This window comes from Drosophila bipectinata, chromosome 2R (genome assembly GCF_030179905.1).
Source record: "Drosophila bipectinata strain 14024-0381.07 chromosome 2R, DbipHiC1v2, whole genome shotgun sequence".
Lineage (NCBI taxonomy): Eukaryota > Metazoa > Arthropoda > Insecta > Diptera > Drosophilidae > Drosophila > Drosophila bipectinata.
The window spans coordinates 8,435,156-8,449,824 of record NC_091737.1 but is presented as its reverse complement, the minus strand read 5'-3'; the positions used below and the strand labels follow the sequence as shown (position 1 = coordinate 8,449,824).

The 14,669-nt window shown below is 45.7% G+C and overlaps 4 protein-coding genes across 4 annotated transcripts; 2 read left to right on the top strand and 2 right to left on the bottom strand.

Annotated features, from left to right (window-relative positions):
- Positions 1–246: 246 nt before the first annotated feature.
- fand (Pre-mRNA-splicing factor SYF1 fand) lies at positions 247–3,135 on the top strand. The gene is made up of 3 exons (XM_017251467.3): positions 247–406; positions 464–2,494; positions 2,556–3,135. Exons 1-3 carry the CDS (start codon positions 362–364, stop codon positions 3,114–3,116), a joined length of 2,637 nt encoding a protein of 878 aa, XP_017106956.2. The 5' UTR covers positions 247–361; the 3' UTR covers positions 3,117–3,135.
- Positions 3,136–3,268: 133 nt separating this feature from the next.
- Positions 3,269–5,456, top strand: S-Lap5 (Sperm-Leucylaminopeptidase 5). The gene has a single exon (XM_017251468.3). It carries the CDS (start codon positions 3,444–3,446, stop codon positions 5,094–5,096), a length of 1,653 nt encoding a protein of 550 aa, XP_017106957.2. The 5' UTR covers positions 3,269–3,443; the 3' UTR covers positions 5,097–5,456.
- Positions 5,457–10,114: 4,658 nt separating this feature from the next.
- LOC108132054 (uncharacterized) lies at positions 10,115–11,071 on the bottom strand. Its single transcript, XM_017251266.3, has 4 exons — positions 10,800–11,071; positions 10,612–10,740; positions 10,432–10,557; positions 10,115–10,369 (listed from the first exon to the last, which is right to left on the bottom strand). Exons 1-4 carry the CDS (start codon positions 10,864–10,866, stop codon positions 10,149–10,151), a joined length of 543 nt encoding a protein of 180 aa, XP_017106755.2. The 5' UTR covers positions 10,867–11,071; the 3' UTR covers positions 10,115–10,148.
- Positions 11,072–13,583: 2,512 nt separating this feature from the next.
- On the bottom strand, positions 13,584–14,168 carry LOC108132055 (uncharacterized). Its single transcript, XM_017251268.3, has one exon. The coding sequence runs from the start codon at positions 14,016–14,018 to the stop codon at positions 13,602–13,604; it is 417 nt and encodes a 138-aa protein (XP_017106757.2). The 5' UTR covers positions 14,019–14,168; the 3' UTR covers positions 13,584–13,601.
- Between the last annotated feature and the right edge of the window lie 501 nt (positions 14,169–14,669).

The following is a 14,669-nucleotide window of genomic DNA, read 5'->3' as shown; positions in this document are numbered from 1 at the left end:
AAGAAACAAACATCTTTAAACACTATTATTTCAATAAAATCATTTTACTCATTCAATACTGGTTTTTTTTTTAACAATATAGCCCCCAACAATGAAAATGTTGATGGAAAATCAGAAAATTAAGTATTTAACTATATATATTATGTTTGATTAAATCCTTTGCTTATAGAGAAAGTAAAATTAATTATGAAGAAATAAAAGTTCAACTTTGTTGGTCAGTGCTATTGACTTTTCTGGTATTTTCTTTTCCATCTGTTTTACCCATCTGGCATCTCTGTTTCAATCAGCTGTTCTCGGCAGAGACGCGCATGAAAATTTGTTTGCGGCTTTCTCGTGTTGTGAAAATCAAAAATCGCCGAAAATGGCTGCGGCTACGAGTCAAGCCCTCAATATTGAAATAAAATTCGTAAGTAGAATGCAAAATACGTAAACTGACATACAATTACATCGGTATTTCCTTCAGGACGAGGAAGATGTGCCGTACGAGGAGGAGATCCTAAGGAACGCTTACTCCGTAAAACACTGGCTCCGCTACATCGATCACAAGGCAAAGGCTCCGAATAATGGCGTGAACCAGGTGTACGAGCGTGCTCTGAAGGAACTGCCCGGCAGCTACAAAATCTGGCACAACTACTTGCGCACAAGGAGAAAGCAGGTGCGCGGCAAGATTCCCACGGATCCCATGTACGAGGAGGTCAACAGCGCCTTTGAACGGTCTCTGGTTTTCATGCACAAAATGCCTCGTATTTGGATGGACTACGGCGCCTTTATGACGTCGCAGTGCCGCATCACCCGAACTCGCCACGTATTTGACCGCGCGCTGCGAGCTCTTCCCGTCACGCAGCACGCAAGAATCTGGCCCCTGTATCTGCAGTTTGTCCGGCGCTTTGACATGACGGAAACAGCGCTCCGCGTCTACCGGCGCTACCTTAAACTCTGTCCCGAGGACGCCGAAGAGTACGTGGACTATCTGCAGGAGTCGGGACACCTGGATGAGGCTGCCCAGCAGCTGGCCAACATTGTGGATAACGAGAGCTTCGCGTCCAAGCATGGCAAGTCCAACCACCAGCTGTGGAACGAGCTGTGCGACCTCATCTCGAAGAATCCCCACAAAGTGCACTCCCTGAACGTGGATGCCATCATTCGTGGCGGCTTGAGGCGATACACGGATCAGCTGGGACACCTGTGGAACTCCTTGGCGGATTACTATGTGCGCTCGGGTCTGTTCGACAGGGCGAGGGACATCTACGAGGAAGCCATCCAAACGGTGACCACTGTCAGAGACTTTACCCAGGTCTTCGATGAGTACGCCCAGTTCGAGGAGTTGTCCCTGAACAAGCGCATGGAGCAGGTGGCGGAGAGTGAGACAGCCACAGAGGAGGATGACATCGATGTGGAGCTGAGGCTGTCGCGGTTCGAGTACCTAATGGAGCGACGGTTGCTGCTGCTCAATAGTGTTCTGCTGCGCCAGAATCCGCACAATGTCCACGAGTGGCACAAACGGGTCACTCTGTACGAGGACAAGCCAGCCGAGATCATTTCCACATACACGGAGGCCGTGCAGACGGTGCAGCCCAAGCAGGCGGTGGGCAAGCTGCACACTCTCTGGGTGGAGTTTGCCAAGTTCTACGAGGCCAACGGCCAGGTGGAGGATGCTCGCGTTGTCTTCGAGCGGGGCACCGAAGTGGAGTACGTCAAGGTCGAGGATCTAGCTGCTGTGTGGTGCGAGTGGGCTGAGATGGAGCTGCGCCAGCAGCAGTTCGAGGCTGCCTTGAAGCTGATGCAACGGGCCACGGCCATGCCCAAGCGGAAGATAGCCTACCACGACGACACGGAAACGGTGCAGGCGCGGCTCCACCGATCGCTGAAGGTGTGGTCCATGTACGCCGACTTGGAGGAGTCCTTCGGCACGTTCAAGACGTGCAAGGCAGTCTACGAGCGGATCATCGATCTGAAGATCTGTACTCCGCAGATCATAATCAACTACGGAATGTTCCTGGAGGAGCACAACTACTTTGAGGAAGCCTATCGCGCCTACGAGAAGGGCATCGCTCTGTTCAAGTGGCCAAACGTGTATGACATATGGAACTCGTACCTAACCAAGTTCCTGGAGCGGTACGGCGGCACCAAGCTGGAGCGGGCGAGGGATCTCTTCGAGCAGTGCTTGGACCATTGCCCCCCCGAGCACGCCAAGTACTTTTACCTGCTCTACGCCAAGCTGGAGGAGCAGCATGGCCTTGCCAGGCACGCCATGACAGTCTACGATCGGGCCACGTCCGCCGTGAAGGAGGAAGAGATGTTCGACATGTACAACATCTTTGTGAAGAAGGCGGCAGAGATCTATGGTCTGCCGCGTACCCGGGAGATCTACGAGAAGGCCATCGAAGCGCTGCCGGAGCAGCACATGCGGCACATGTGCGTCAAGTTTGCAGAGCTGGAGACCAAGCTGGGTGAGGTGGATCGAGCCCGAGCCATCTACGCCCATTGCTCGCAGGTAGGGTCACTCATTCTTCCTCTTAAGATCCTCCAAATCAACCCATAACCGTTTCTTTTAGGTTTGTGATCCTCGCATTACCGCTGACTTCTGGCAGACTTGGAAGGAGTTCGAGGTGCGACACGGCAACGAGGACACGATGCGGGAGATGCTGCGCATCAAGCGCTCCGTGCAAGCCACCTACAACACCCAGGTCAACATGATGGCCGCCCAGTTCCTGAACAACGGAGCTGCCGATGGCGGAGCTGGTAATGGAGCCGAGCCGGATGCCATGCGCCTGCTGGACGAGAAGACGCGACAGGCGGCTGCAGAGGCCAAGCAGAAGCCCCCCGAAAAGGCAGCCTCCAATATCATGTTTGTGCGCGGTGAGACCCAGGGTGGGGCCAAGAACAAGGAGAACACGGTGGTCAATCCCGACGAGATAGACCTCGGCGAGAGCGATGAGGACGAAGAGGAGGAGGAGGAGGAAGACGAACCAAACGAGAACGCCACCGAAACGGCCACAAAAACCGACAGCGAGGGCCTGATCATGAAGAAACTGCGCTTCGAACAAAAGGCCATTCCGGCCAAGGTCTTCGGGAGCCTGAAGCCCTCCAACCAGAACGACTCGGACGAGGAGTGAAGAGTGAGGCTTCCTTTCCCTGATTTCTAGTTAAGTTGAAAAATAAAATAAATTTAAAACTAAGAGAACGATGGTTTTGTGGATCTAAGTCAGAAATTGAACAGCCAACTGGAACGGAGTTGGCGTTCCGAACAATGTCCCAATATTTGGGATTCCTGTCATGTTAGTCTACCCTTCATCCCAACGAAGGAACACACTTTGTTATTCATTCCAAAATTGTCAGGAGCAACGTGGAAATAAATTTGGTTTAATTGTCTTCTTCAAGGAACTCGACTGAATAGTTGGTCGAGAAGGCGTAACCCGTAACCAGAGAGCGTGTAGTCCCCAATGGCATCCACTCGCATGATGAACGCCTTCCACCGAAACGTCAACCTGTATCGCAGGGTGCAGGTCACCCGGCCGGTCACCCCCTTGGCCGGCGGTGGACCCCTGTTGAGCCAGGGTCTTCGTCCGTACGACTATCACATCCTGAGCAGGGGACTGGCGGACAAGTGCGAGGGCAAGTCAGTCATCAAGGGCGTTGTGGTGGGTGTGTATGCCAAAGAGGGTGACAAGGATCCCAAGATGACGTCCAGCGGCGAGAAGTTCGATGACCGGACCTCGGGCAAGATCTCGGAGCTGATACGCGAAACTGGACTCAAGGGCGAGCTGGCCAAGGGCAAGGTCTTCATGAATGTTGATTCCGAGTTCCGGGCGGTGGCGGTGGTTGGACTCGGCCAGGAGGGTGCCGGCTTCAATGACCTGGAGATGATTGACGAGGGAATGGAGAACGCCCGCGTAGCCGCTGGCGTGGGAGCTAGATCCCTGCAGCTCCAGGGCTGCACGGAGGTGTATGTGGACTCCATGGAGTACCCGGAGCAGGCGGCCGAGGGCAGTGCTCTGGCCATTTGGCGCTACAACAGCAACAAGCGCAAACAGAACCGCACCCACATCCCCAAGCTGGATCTCTACGACTCGCCCGATGTGGATGCCTGGACGAGGGGTTTGTTCAAGGCGGAGTCCCAGAACTTGGCTCGGCGACTGAGCGACTCCCCCGCCAACCAGATGACCCCCACCATCTTTGCCCAGTCGACGGTGGACGCTTTGTGCCCGTGTGGTGTTTCTGTGGAGGTGCGCACCATGGACTGGATTGAGCAGCAGCACCTGAACTCCTTCCTGATGGTGGCCAAGGGCAGCTGTGAGCCACCCGTCGTCCTGGAGGTCAGCTACTGCGGCACGTCGCCGGAGGACAAGCCCATCCTGCTCCTGGGCAAGGGGCTGACCTACAACAGTGGAGGCCTGTGCCTGCGGCCCAAGAACTGCCTGCACATGTACCGGGGATGTATGGCCGGGGCGGCGGTGTGTGTGGCCGCCATCCGGGCAGCGGCCGCCTTGTCGCTGCCTATCAACATCACCGCCGTCCTGCCGCTGTGCGAGAACATGCCCTCCGGCATGGCCGTGAAGCCGGGCGATGTGGTCACTCTGCTGAACGGAAAGACCATGGGCATCGTGGACGTGAGCAAGGCCGGTGTGGTGGTGATGGCCGATCCGCTCCTCTTCGCCCAGACGACATTCAAGCCGCGACTGGTAGTGGACCTGGCCACCGTGGGCTATGGCGTCTGTGCCGGACTCGGGGGAGCAGCTGCCGGAATGTTCAGCAATTCGAACTTCATCGCCAAGCAGATGGAGAAGGCCGGCGGACTGACTGGCGATCGCGTTTGGCGTCTGCCCCTGTGGCGCTACTTCAAGCAGCTGGTGACCCCGAACCTAACCTACGACATCAGCAATAGGGGGCGCGGCCCGGCCTCCAGTTGTATAGCCGCTGCCGTGCTGCACGAGCTGGTGCCGTGCGTGGACTGGGCCCACATCGATATCCGGAATGTGGGCATGCTGACGCGACACAATCCGCTGCCGTACTTACTGAAGGACCGCATGACCGGGAGGCCCACTCGCACGATCATCCAGTTTCTGTACCAGATGGCCTGTCCGGACAGCAAGTGATCGCCCGGCCGGACGGGATCGCTGGGATGGGACATCTGGCATCTGGCTAGCTCGCTTCCACGTCCTCAATGTTCTTTGTTCCGTTTCTCGTTTCATTTTTCGTATGACATTAAGTTTTTTTTGTATCTGTCCCCCAATGTCCGTGTCCTCGTCCGGTTTCTTGTCCAAAATTTGTTGTTTAGTGTTCGCTGGGCGGCCGGAGCTGCCTCACAGAAGGAATCCGCCGATGGAGTAGATGCAGGACAATGGAGAATGTTTTTAAAGGCAACTGACTACATTTTATTGTTCCAATGGAATCGACTAGAAGGTCTGTGAGTCGGCTCCCAGTTGCACAGAATAAAAGGATTAAAAAAATAATAATTTTAAAAGGATTATGATTTTAGGAGGATAGGGATTCTTAGGAACTACCACTAAGAATTGTTTTAACGAGATTTATGTAATAATTACCTTACCCTTATGTTACCCAAAACCTTAAACCTTCACACATCAAATGTCACTCGGGTCAGTTAATTGAGCGAAAGTGCAAAATGGCAGCAAGAAAGTGTTTTATATTTAACGGTCCTGGCCTTTCTCCGTCGCCTTTTCCCTTCTCTCACTTTCTTTTTGGCCTGGCCCTGCTTTTGGGGGCATCCCTTTTGTTGTTGTTGCTGTTGCTGTTGCGAGGGCGAGGGCTTATTAGCCTAATTGCGTGAAGTTGGCTTTAATGAGTCGAAAAACGGTGCCAGGCCTGGCCCGGCCGAGAGCCACAAAGCAAAAGTGGCCCGTTGTTGGTGTTACCCTGTTGTGGCTTTGAATTTATGACACGGCTTTAATGGGTTAACTGGGTTAATGCTCATCCCTCAGCTCATCAACTATCCTCCAGCCCTGCAGCTTTGTGGTCCATTTGCATAGTTCTCTCTGGCTTGAATTTTTTGACAATTAAGCCAGCCAGGACATTTGGGTCCCATCTTCATTTCCACCAATTTCGTGAAATGGCTGCCACTCCAAAGATTCCCTTCCTCCATTCTGTCCTACTATATAAGTGTGGCAAGTATCTTAATACGAGGACATTTTGCACAAGTCATTAGGCTCTGCAAAATGATAATTTTTCTAGGATTTTTATAATTTTCAAATAGGGAGAAATACTCTTTAAAATGTGAGTTATTAGAGCTATAAAATATGGCTTCAAAAATATTGGAATTATTTTAGTTAATATTTTAATATTTATTAATTAATTAAGTTATTATCCCTTACAACACCTTCATTTAATTATAAAATAGAGAATAACTTGTTCGTTTTTTTTCTCGTCCTGTAATAAGTATTTTCCTTCGGCACTTAATGCGTTCTAAACTGATAAGTCCGGCACTTCCCCTTGGGGCTGGAGTGCAGCCAAATGAATTTGCTAATGAGCAATCAGGCCTGAAAATATGCAAGTCAGTCGGCAGAGGGCACTTGGGTGCTTCAAGGCCCTTACCCCTTAGTAATCCTGCAAATCCCGCCAGTAGCGTTAATCATTTACAGCATCGGTTGCCGCCACACCATTCACAAAAGTCCAAATTATGATTATTTAAAGGCAGCACGTGGAAATTAGCGCTAGCCGTTTCCAGAATCGGGCAGTTGCCAAGGGAGCGGTTCGGTTACGGCCTGGTTTGTTGGCTGGAGACCAAGAACCGAAAGGCGAAAACCAAAGGGATGAATGAAAATGAAATCCTTTTTTTTTGGCGACTGGTGTGGCGGGGGTTCGGGACTAGAAAGAATTGCAATTGTGATAAAATTCAGCGTAACTAATGCCGACCACAGCAAAATGCGATAAATCGCTGGTTGGGTTCATGCTAAATACCCTGTAACTGAAGAGTACTTTGAGTTAATGGTTTGTTGTGGGTTTTTAGTTAAAGGATTTCTGATAATCATAAATATTTGAGGTTTAAGATTCTTAAGGTTTATCCCCCTTTGTTTATTTAAGATAAAGTTTTCTTTTCTAGAAGCATATGCTTGCAAAAAGGATGCTTTTTTAAAAGAAATTTATTTCTACATTTAACGTGCATTTGAAATTTATCAAAATATTCTAAACTGTTTTTAAGACATTGTTTTAGAATAGTTCTTTTAAATCCCTATACCCCCACATACATACATAGCTCTATTTAATTAGTGTTAACTGGACTACCATAAAAACGTCCTTTGCTTTTAATGATAACCCAATAGAGCATCTTCGCTGCAGTCTAATGATTTAACAACTTTTTCGTTTGTGATGTCGCTTCGGAATCAGAGCGGGGGAGGGGGCAGCTGTTGGCCCTGTTTTGTGGTCGGCCCGGACGGTTTGTCCCCGTCTAAACTTTTGTCGACTTTTGCGCGGCTTTCCCAGTGTTCTCTTCCACTGTGTTCTTCCCTGGACTTCCGTTCCACTCCCAATGTACATTTTTCTAGCACTACCTTTTGTGTGTGTTTTTTTTTGGTAGTGGAGGTGGGTGTTGGAGATTTAGTTTCGCTGGAAATGATAATTTTCACTTGAGCGAACACGTGAAAATGGATCTGGAGGCGATGGAGGAGGCGTGGCTGCGGCTGGGTGGGGATAACTCCGCTATAAATTGCCAATTAACGGCAGAACCTTCTCTGTGGCGGATTTCATTTGCATTTCGATTTGAAAGCAATGCATGTGCGCATATAATGCACGGCCAGAGGTATGCCTTTTGCCACGCGGCGTATACTTGATATTGGCTGTGGTATTGCATACTTTTTGGGGCATTCGATGGCCACTGTGACAGTGTCCTGGCCACTTTTTGCGCCATCTCGCCTCGACTGTCACGCTTCACTTGCCTGTCCGGCGGTATATTCAAATGCACTCGATTCAGGAATAGTTCCGTGCCCCCCGCCTTGTGTTTTTTGGTCAAGAATTGTGCTAAATTCGTTGCGGTTTTTGCGGTTTCCTTGGCCCGTTCTTGTTTTTGTCCTCAACCTCAAAAAAAAAAAAACGGTGAAAATAAATACACAGCAGAGCGGTTCATTTGAAAATTGCAATTGCATCGAAGAGACAGGCAAAAAAACATCAACGAGAATGAATAATTAAGCGTATGTGGTGAGCATGAATGAAGGATAAAGAAGTATATATAGCTATTCTAGAAATTCATTTAATTCAAATTCAAGTTTCTGGCAATACATTCGGGGATTAGACAAATGCCAAATCAAATCGCAAAACAATCAATTTTGGAACACAACTTATCTCTCAGTCTACCCATTTTAGAGCTAATCACATTTCGGTTATCATCGGCTTTATTTTTGGTATTGCTATTGCTGCTTGTTAAATAAGCAGCGAGACAGACAAATAAATTATGGTCGATCTAACTAGAAATTGCGTATACGAGGCGTTGGCTGCCACTGCCTCCGTATCTAACGGTACATAAAACTGTCTGGGCAAAATGCTAAACAAATAGCCGGCCAACAACAACTTGGACAGTGCATAAACATGGCATAATATTAGGAGTACCCCCGCCCAACCAATACCCTGGCATGGGCAGCATAGGACACCATCCAATAAATTGGCAACAACAAATTATGTTTATTTATTTATTTTTAACACTGCTGCCCCTCTTCAGTCCAGTGGATGATAAGCCTGGCAATCGGATGATTCGCTTAATGCATATATACATGCATAAATCGAATATATTTGCCACAGGATAGTACAGTGCGTTTCAGCAGTATAATCAAATCGGCAATGATATTGAAATAAATTGAAAATATAAGCCTTAAAAGGTTACTTCTTGGTGAGGGTTAAAATTCTCTAATTTTAATAATTTTTAAGATTTTATTTATAAGAATGTCTTATAACTTAATATCTAGCTTTATATTGGCTGCGATTTATGTATAAATAAAACTGCCAAATTAAAGTGGAAGACTGGAGCCTATTCATACAAATCCATAGCCTATTCCCCAGCCCCTACCATAGCTCCATAGCTCAATTGCATTTTTGGCATTTTCGTTTATTGTGAAAATTGCATTATTATGCTGTTCCCAGATACGATTTCGCAGAGAGATACCAACTGATACAATTAATGCTCTTCGCTGAAAAAAGAGTCTCAATTGAGGAATTTTTATGAAATATTTTTTTTACCTTATACACCCAATAAAGACACCCAACACCCAATATACAGGCTTTCAAGTGTTGATACACACATGCATAATGGCATAATTTACAAATGGCTGTTGGAGGTTTCGCCTGGACATTTTTTGCATAAAAGAAGCCGCATATATAAAAAATAAATATGCGAATATCTTGTGCGAGGACCAGTCCCGTCCAGACCAGTATGGAGTGTAGTTCAACCCTATCGATACCACCCCAAAATATTCTGCCGTTCTGTTCCCCTTTTTGCCAATCTGATGCTGCCATTTGCATCCCAATTGAGCCGCACTGCGTGCTCTGGCCACAATGGAAGGCATTAAAATTAGTTTATTTGAACCCGGCTGTGCCGATGGGCATTCCCAATCGGAAGAGACTTCCCATCCCACCCAGAGCAGTCTTCCTCTCACTCCGGTTTATATTTATCATACGCCGTGTGTCCCAACAGGAGCCGGCTCTATTGTTGGTTTTTCGTTGGCTATTTATTTAAAGTATTCCATGTTTAACAATTAAATCCGACAAAGGCTCGTATTCGAGCCTTTCAAGAGGATTTTATCATTGCAATTTTCAATTTAATGAAGCTTAAATTGCTTCTTTTTTAAATTAGGTGAGCCATTCAATGACCCGCAAAAAGTCAAGTGTCATGGATTAAAACGGGCTATATCTCCGCAAAAAATAGCTCGCCTTGATTTATAGGCAAAATTTTGTTTATTTATTTAACAAAACAGTACATCTGCGGAGGAATGCAAATTGCCCGGCAGCGTCAGCAACGTCATTGTCATCATCCACATGCAATTGATTAATGGCCGAGCAAATAAATTATGGCAGTTTATTTAGCCACAAAAAGTGGCCATTAAAAAACCAAAAATAAACGGGCGACCGCCCATAAATTTCGCAAAAACTTGTCAAAATCAAAAGCCCGGAAATGTCACATTACATTGCCAGTCAAAAGCACTGTCAGCTCAAACTATTCGATATTTATTGAGCAATTGATAAGAGCCGAGCAAACACAGTGCCCAGCCCATTACAAGTGTTGGTCCATTGTTTGCCGAGCCATTACAGGGTATCAGGCCGACTCTAGACGTGCAGACACAGGCCTCCACCTGCATGCCATTCTCATAAGTCTGGGTGAAACAGCCATTGGTGTTATTAACCTTGGCGGCCATATAGGTGATGTTTTGAACTGAAAGAAGCAGAGGATTATGGTGGGGTCTTTGGCATATGATATGAGTGGGGAAAACTTACTGCCACCTTTGAAAATGTACGAGAACTTGACGCAAGAAAACCCAGCAGACATCTGGCAGAGAAACTTTTCACGGTCTTCTGTTTGGTTCTGCCACAAGGCCTTGACATCCGGCACTGTGTCATCGGCTATAAAAATCAAGTGGTTAGATAAGCCTTAAATAATTATAATTAAAAACCCACGAGTCACCACCAGAGGCATGGAACAGGGGATCTCATTAAAGTCTCCCACTCTGGTGTCACAGGTTTCCGATTGAATATTTGAGTGATTCTCATAGGCCCCGATCCACGTAAAACGAAAACATTGCGGAACTAAAAAACATAGTTAATAAGCGTATTTTTCTATAAAATGAAACTAAAACAGCACTCACTTTCCGCCATCAAATGGCAACTAAACAGGAGCACAGGCAGCCAAATTGTGGGAAACTTCAGTGGCATTATTGATAAGATATTATATTTCGGAGAGTTTTTTGAGGGGAATGTCCGATCTTGCCCCTGCGAAAGACAAACTGATATTGATATGGTTCCGATGGCAATCAAAATGATCGATTGTTTGAGTCATATTGCGACTTATCAGGGTAAGTTTACAGACACTTGTCATTCGCGTTTGAGTGCAGCTGAAGAGCCATAAAATAAATTGTTTTCTCAGGTCAGTTCAAGTGATTAAATAGTCACATTTTATAAATATGTATGTGTATTTTTAACCTTATAAAGTGTATTGTTCTCATGAACAATACGAATGAAATAAATTGTAAACCCAACCAGAAACAAGTGTCATCTTGTACATTATCAATTTTGAGAATTTTTATTTACTCTGATAGCTATCAACTATTGATAAGCTTTGGTTATCTTCACTTTTTTTGATAACTTCCCCAAGCCCCTGTCGTATAACAAAGAAAGTGCCATAAATTATATATAATTTTGTGTTTCATACAATGCCTTCTTCTAGTATCGGAAAAAGGAAAAAGCCAGCCAGCCGGAAGGAAGAATTTATGCAAATGACATTTAATTAAATCCTCACAATCGTGACTGACGGGGTAGCTGAGGGAAAATGAAACAATTAAACAGGAGCAGTTGCTAAAATTTTTAACTAAACTCTGAAAATTGTATTTGTTGTTAATTGTTCGACTGTCCTCATCCTGGCCTCTCCAGTGTCCTGTTCGGTACCGTTCTGTGCTGCGCTGTCCTGTTTTGTCCTGCCAACAGCCTTTGCTCTTCCAAAATGAGTTTGAAAACAAATAAAAATGTCAAACGAATGAATAAAAGTTGTCTAATTTAATTTGTTTAGCCGGAGCAGCAGCAGCACACACTCTCACGTAGTTTCAAAACATTTTCCCAAATTGAATAAGCACTGAAATATTCGTGTGTGTGTGCTTCTCATTTTTTGGATAGGGTTCTGTTCCTTGTAGCATTTTTTAAATTTAATTTTTAATTGCTCAAAACAATTAAAATTTATTTGCAATTTTGTTTTTACGTGTGTGGCAACTACTGCCATGGAGATACGTGCTTCAAAAACTTCTGAGCTAGTGGTTGAGGAATACATTTTCACTTTAAGGTTGATACTTTGTATGTAGTACTATGTATGTATGTGAGGTGCTATGTATGTATATCCCATCCCATCCATCAAATTAAATGCATAATCTTTGAACTTTTCCAGTCAATTCACGGTTAAGCGTTACATGATAAGCGCATTTCCCAGACTTTATCCACACACGCGCCCTCGTAAACCTTTTAGGGCCTTTGTCTACCTTGATGGATCACCTGCCTCATTGGCGTAGGTGTTCGGATCAATCACAGGGCGGAAATTAGCGTTAGTTACCTACACATACTTTTTTCAAAAAGCTAAGTAAATTGGCATTCTCAGACATGCGGAAAAAATGTCAAGTCAGTTTTGGTTTTGTGAAAATAAAATAGGTACTTTGGTTTTTAGGACGAAAAATAAAAAGGAGCTTAAAAGAATACAAAGTTGCCTATCTTTTAGATCTGTAATTTACGGTCTTTTTGATCAATAAAGTTCTCAAGTAACTTCTCAAGTAACTTATTTCTTTAGTTTCTTATTTCTTCCAACTTGTTAGAACCCCACACATAACTCATTAATTATGCAAATGTTTTGACTTTGGCCATGTTAGTGGCTTACTGGCCCAAACAATACAGCAAAAATTATGCTGCCAAAATGCAAATGTCCTGCCAGATGACTGGATAGGCGGAGGAGGAGGTCGTAATCATAAAGAGTGCCATGTGATTAGCAAAAGCCGTTAGAACGGCCTTCGAAATGGCCCAAAGTTGTTAACAAAACTAACACACACCCACACACACCCTCTCTCCCGGAAAAGTTATGTAACGAAAGCAAATGTCGACGGGGTCTTATGGCAGAACCTGCATAAAATTTGCATGCGATTAAAATTGATAAATTGCCGGATGGGATGTGTGAATGGGATTGGTCTGGAGACTCCATCCCAAGCCCGAAAACCCTCTGAAATTTTCAATTATTACTACCGAGTACCAAGAAACGCATTTTATCTGGATCAGGACATCTTTTTAGCCACCTGGCAGCGACAAGTAGTGAACATTCTACCTACAAGTGTAAGTAAGAGCCTAATGTCTGTAAATTTAATAAGGCGTGCTGGCTGGAGGATGTCCTTTCTATTCCCGATGACTTGCTAAACCGATTTGCTAAATTACAAAGTCTCGGTGGTGTCTTTTGTCCGACTCCGTACACACTCCAGCATCAGTGCTTCGTCCTTCGGCCTTAGTCCTCGCACCCGGTCCCCCTCTCTAATTATCTACGATTGCGAGGCGCTGGCGAGTCCGGATCATTATGTCACCTGTACGAAAAATGGCGCACGTAATCCGGAAACGAGGAAACGAGACTCCGGGGAGCCAGGGCATACGGCGAGGAGGAGCAGCTCATTGTGCGGAAATCGCATTTGGGGCAGATAGCAGCGCCTAACTAACGACCAACCCACTAATACGATTAGTGTCATAATGCCGGGTCTCTTCACTCGCACTGGAGTACTGGATGCTGTTGCACAAGGCTTCCAAATGGGTTTCCACAACAACCAATCAAGTTTTGCCATTTTAAACATTAATATTCTTAATTTTAATTGAAAATAAATTTGTTTTTAAACTGAATATATAAATAGTTCACTTTCGAATTACTTGTAAATTTGTATCTATTTCGATTTATTGGCTGACATTTCGTCTTTGATATTACTGACGACAGTTTTAATATCATAGTACGAAAAGCGATAATAGCTATAGTACTCCGGATTCTTGTAGACCTCCTTTCGTCCCGCCTTTGGGCCGATTTGTTCGTCGGGCTGAACAATTCGATACGTGGATGCCGGTATAAACTTCGGGGTCTTGAAGGCATCCGTGATTAAGAACTGGGGTACACATCCAATGGGGTGATCCCGGATGTTTCGGGGACTAGTGCCCAAACGCTTGAAGGCAATCTTGGCCTGGCATTGTGGACTCGGGCAGTCGGGACCGCATTCGCAGGTGCCACCATCCTTCGAACAATCGCATTTTTTACCATACTTCTTAACGTTGAAACGGATCCTAAAACGCCAGACAGGTTTGCGGATCATGGTGTTGCCAATAGTATGAAATCCAAAATATTTATAACAGTGTATTGAATGGTAAGATCTCAAAAAAATGATTAAAAATAAACAAACGATTTGGAGATGACATTCGAAATGAGAAGCCAGCCGACTGGAGCCTTGAATAAAACGAAAATTTTGAATTTCCTACCAAGCCTATTATTTTAAACTACAAATCCCCAAATCTGTTTCTCTTGGCAACCTTAAGCTTCGGTTAAAAGGACCTAGATAAATATGTTGGTTTTCCCACGCCAGCCGGAATCTAAACCTGTCATAAACATACAATTGTTCCGCCGTAAGCCAAGACCATAAACCAGGCACGAAAGCCAAAACACAAAGCGCACACGTTGAATAATTTCGATCATTATACTTATTCCACTTAAAATCCATTCCGGGATTTGTCGAGTACCAAACTTTAAGGACAACGCCATGGAGGTAGTGGAGGCAGGGCGGAGGCGGAGATAAATGCCCCAACAACCAGAAATGTTAGCCCCCGGCAATCAGGCATCCACCACGAGACCCCAAGGAAGTGGTAAAGTTTTTGAAACTAACGTTAAACAACAAAAGCAACGATGGGCAATAAAAATCAGCAACAACCAGAGCCGGTGAAATAAACGCTCAAGTGCTGAAAATTGTCAG

Coding starts and splice junctions, on each gene's coding strand:
- LOC108132054 (XM_017251266.3), bottom strand. CDS start 10,866: ATGCCACTGAAGTTTCCCACAATTTGGCTGCCTGTGCTCCTGTTTAGT. Junction 10,741..10,799: donor TTGCCATTTGATGGCGGAAA/GTGAGTGCTGTT, acceptor TATGTTTTTTAG/TTCCGCAATGTTTTCGTTTT. Junction 10,370..10,431: donor GTACATTTTCAAAGGTGGCA/GTAAGTTTTCCC, acceptor TGCTTCTTTCAG/TTCAAAACATCACCTATATG.
- fand (XM_017251467.3), top strand. CDS start 362: ATGGCTGCGGCTACGAGTCAAGCCCTCAATATTGAAATAAAATTC. Junction 407..463: donor TCAATATTGAAATAAAATTC/GTAAGTAGAATG, acceptor TATTTCCTTCAG/GACGAGGAAGATGTGCCGTA. Junction 2,495..2,555: donor TCTACGCCCATTGCTCGCAG/GTAGGGTCACTC, acceptor CGTTTCTTTTAG/GTTTGTGATCCTCGCATTAC.
- LOC108132055 (XM_017251268.3), bottom strand. CDS start 14,018: ATGATCCGCAAACCTGTCTGGCGTTTTAGGATCCGTTTCAACGTTAAG.
- S-Lap5 (XM_017251468.3), top strand. CDS start 3,444: ATGGCATCCACTCGCATGATGAACGCCTTCCACCGAAACGTCAACCTG.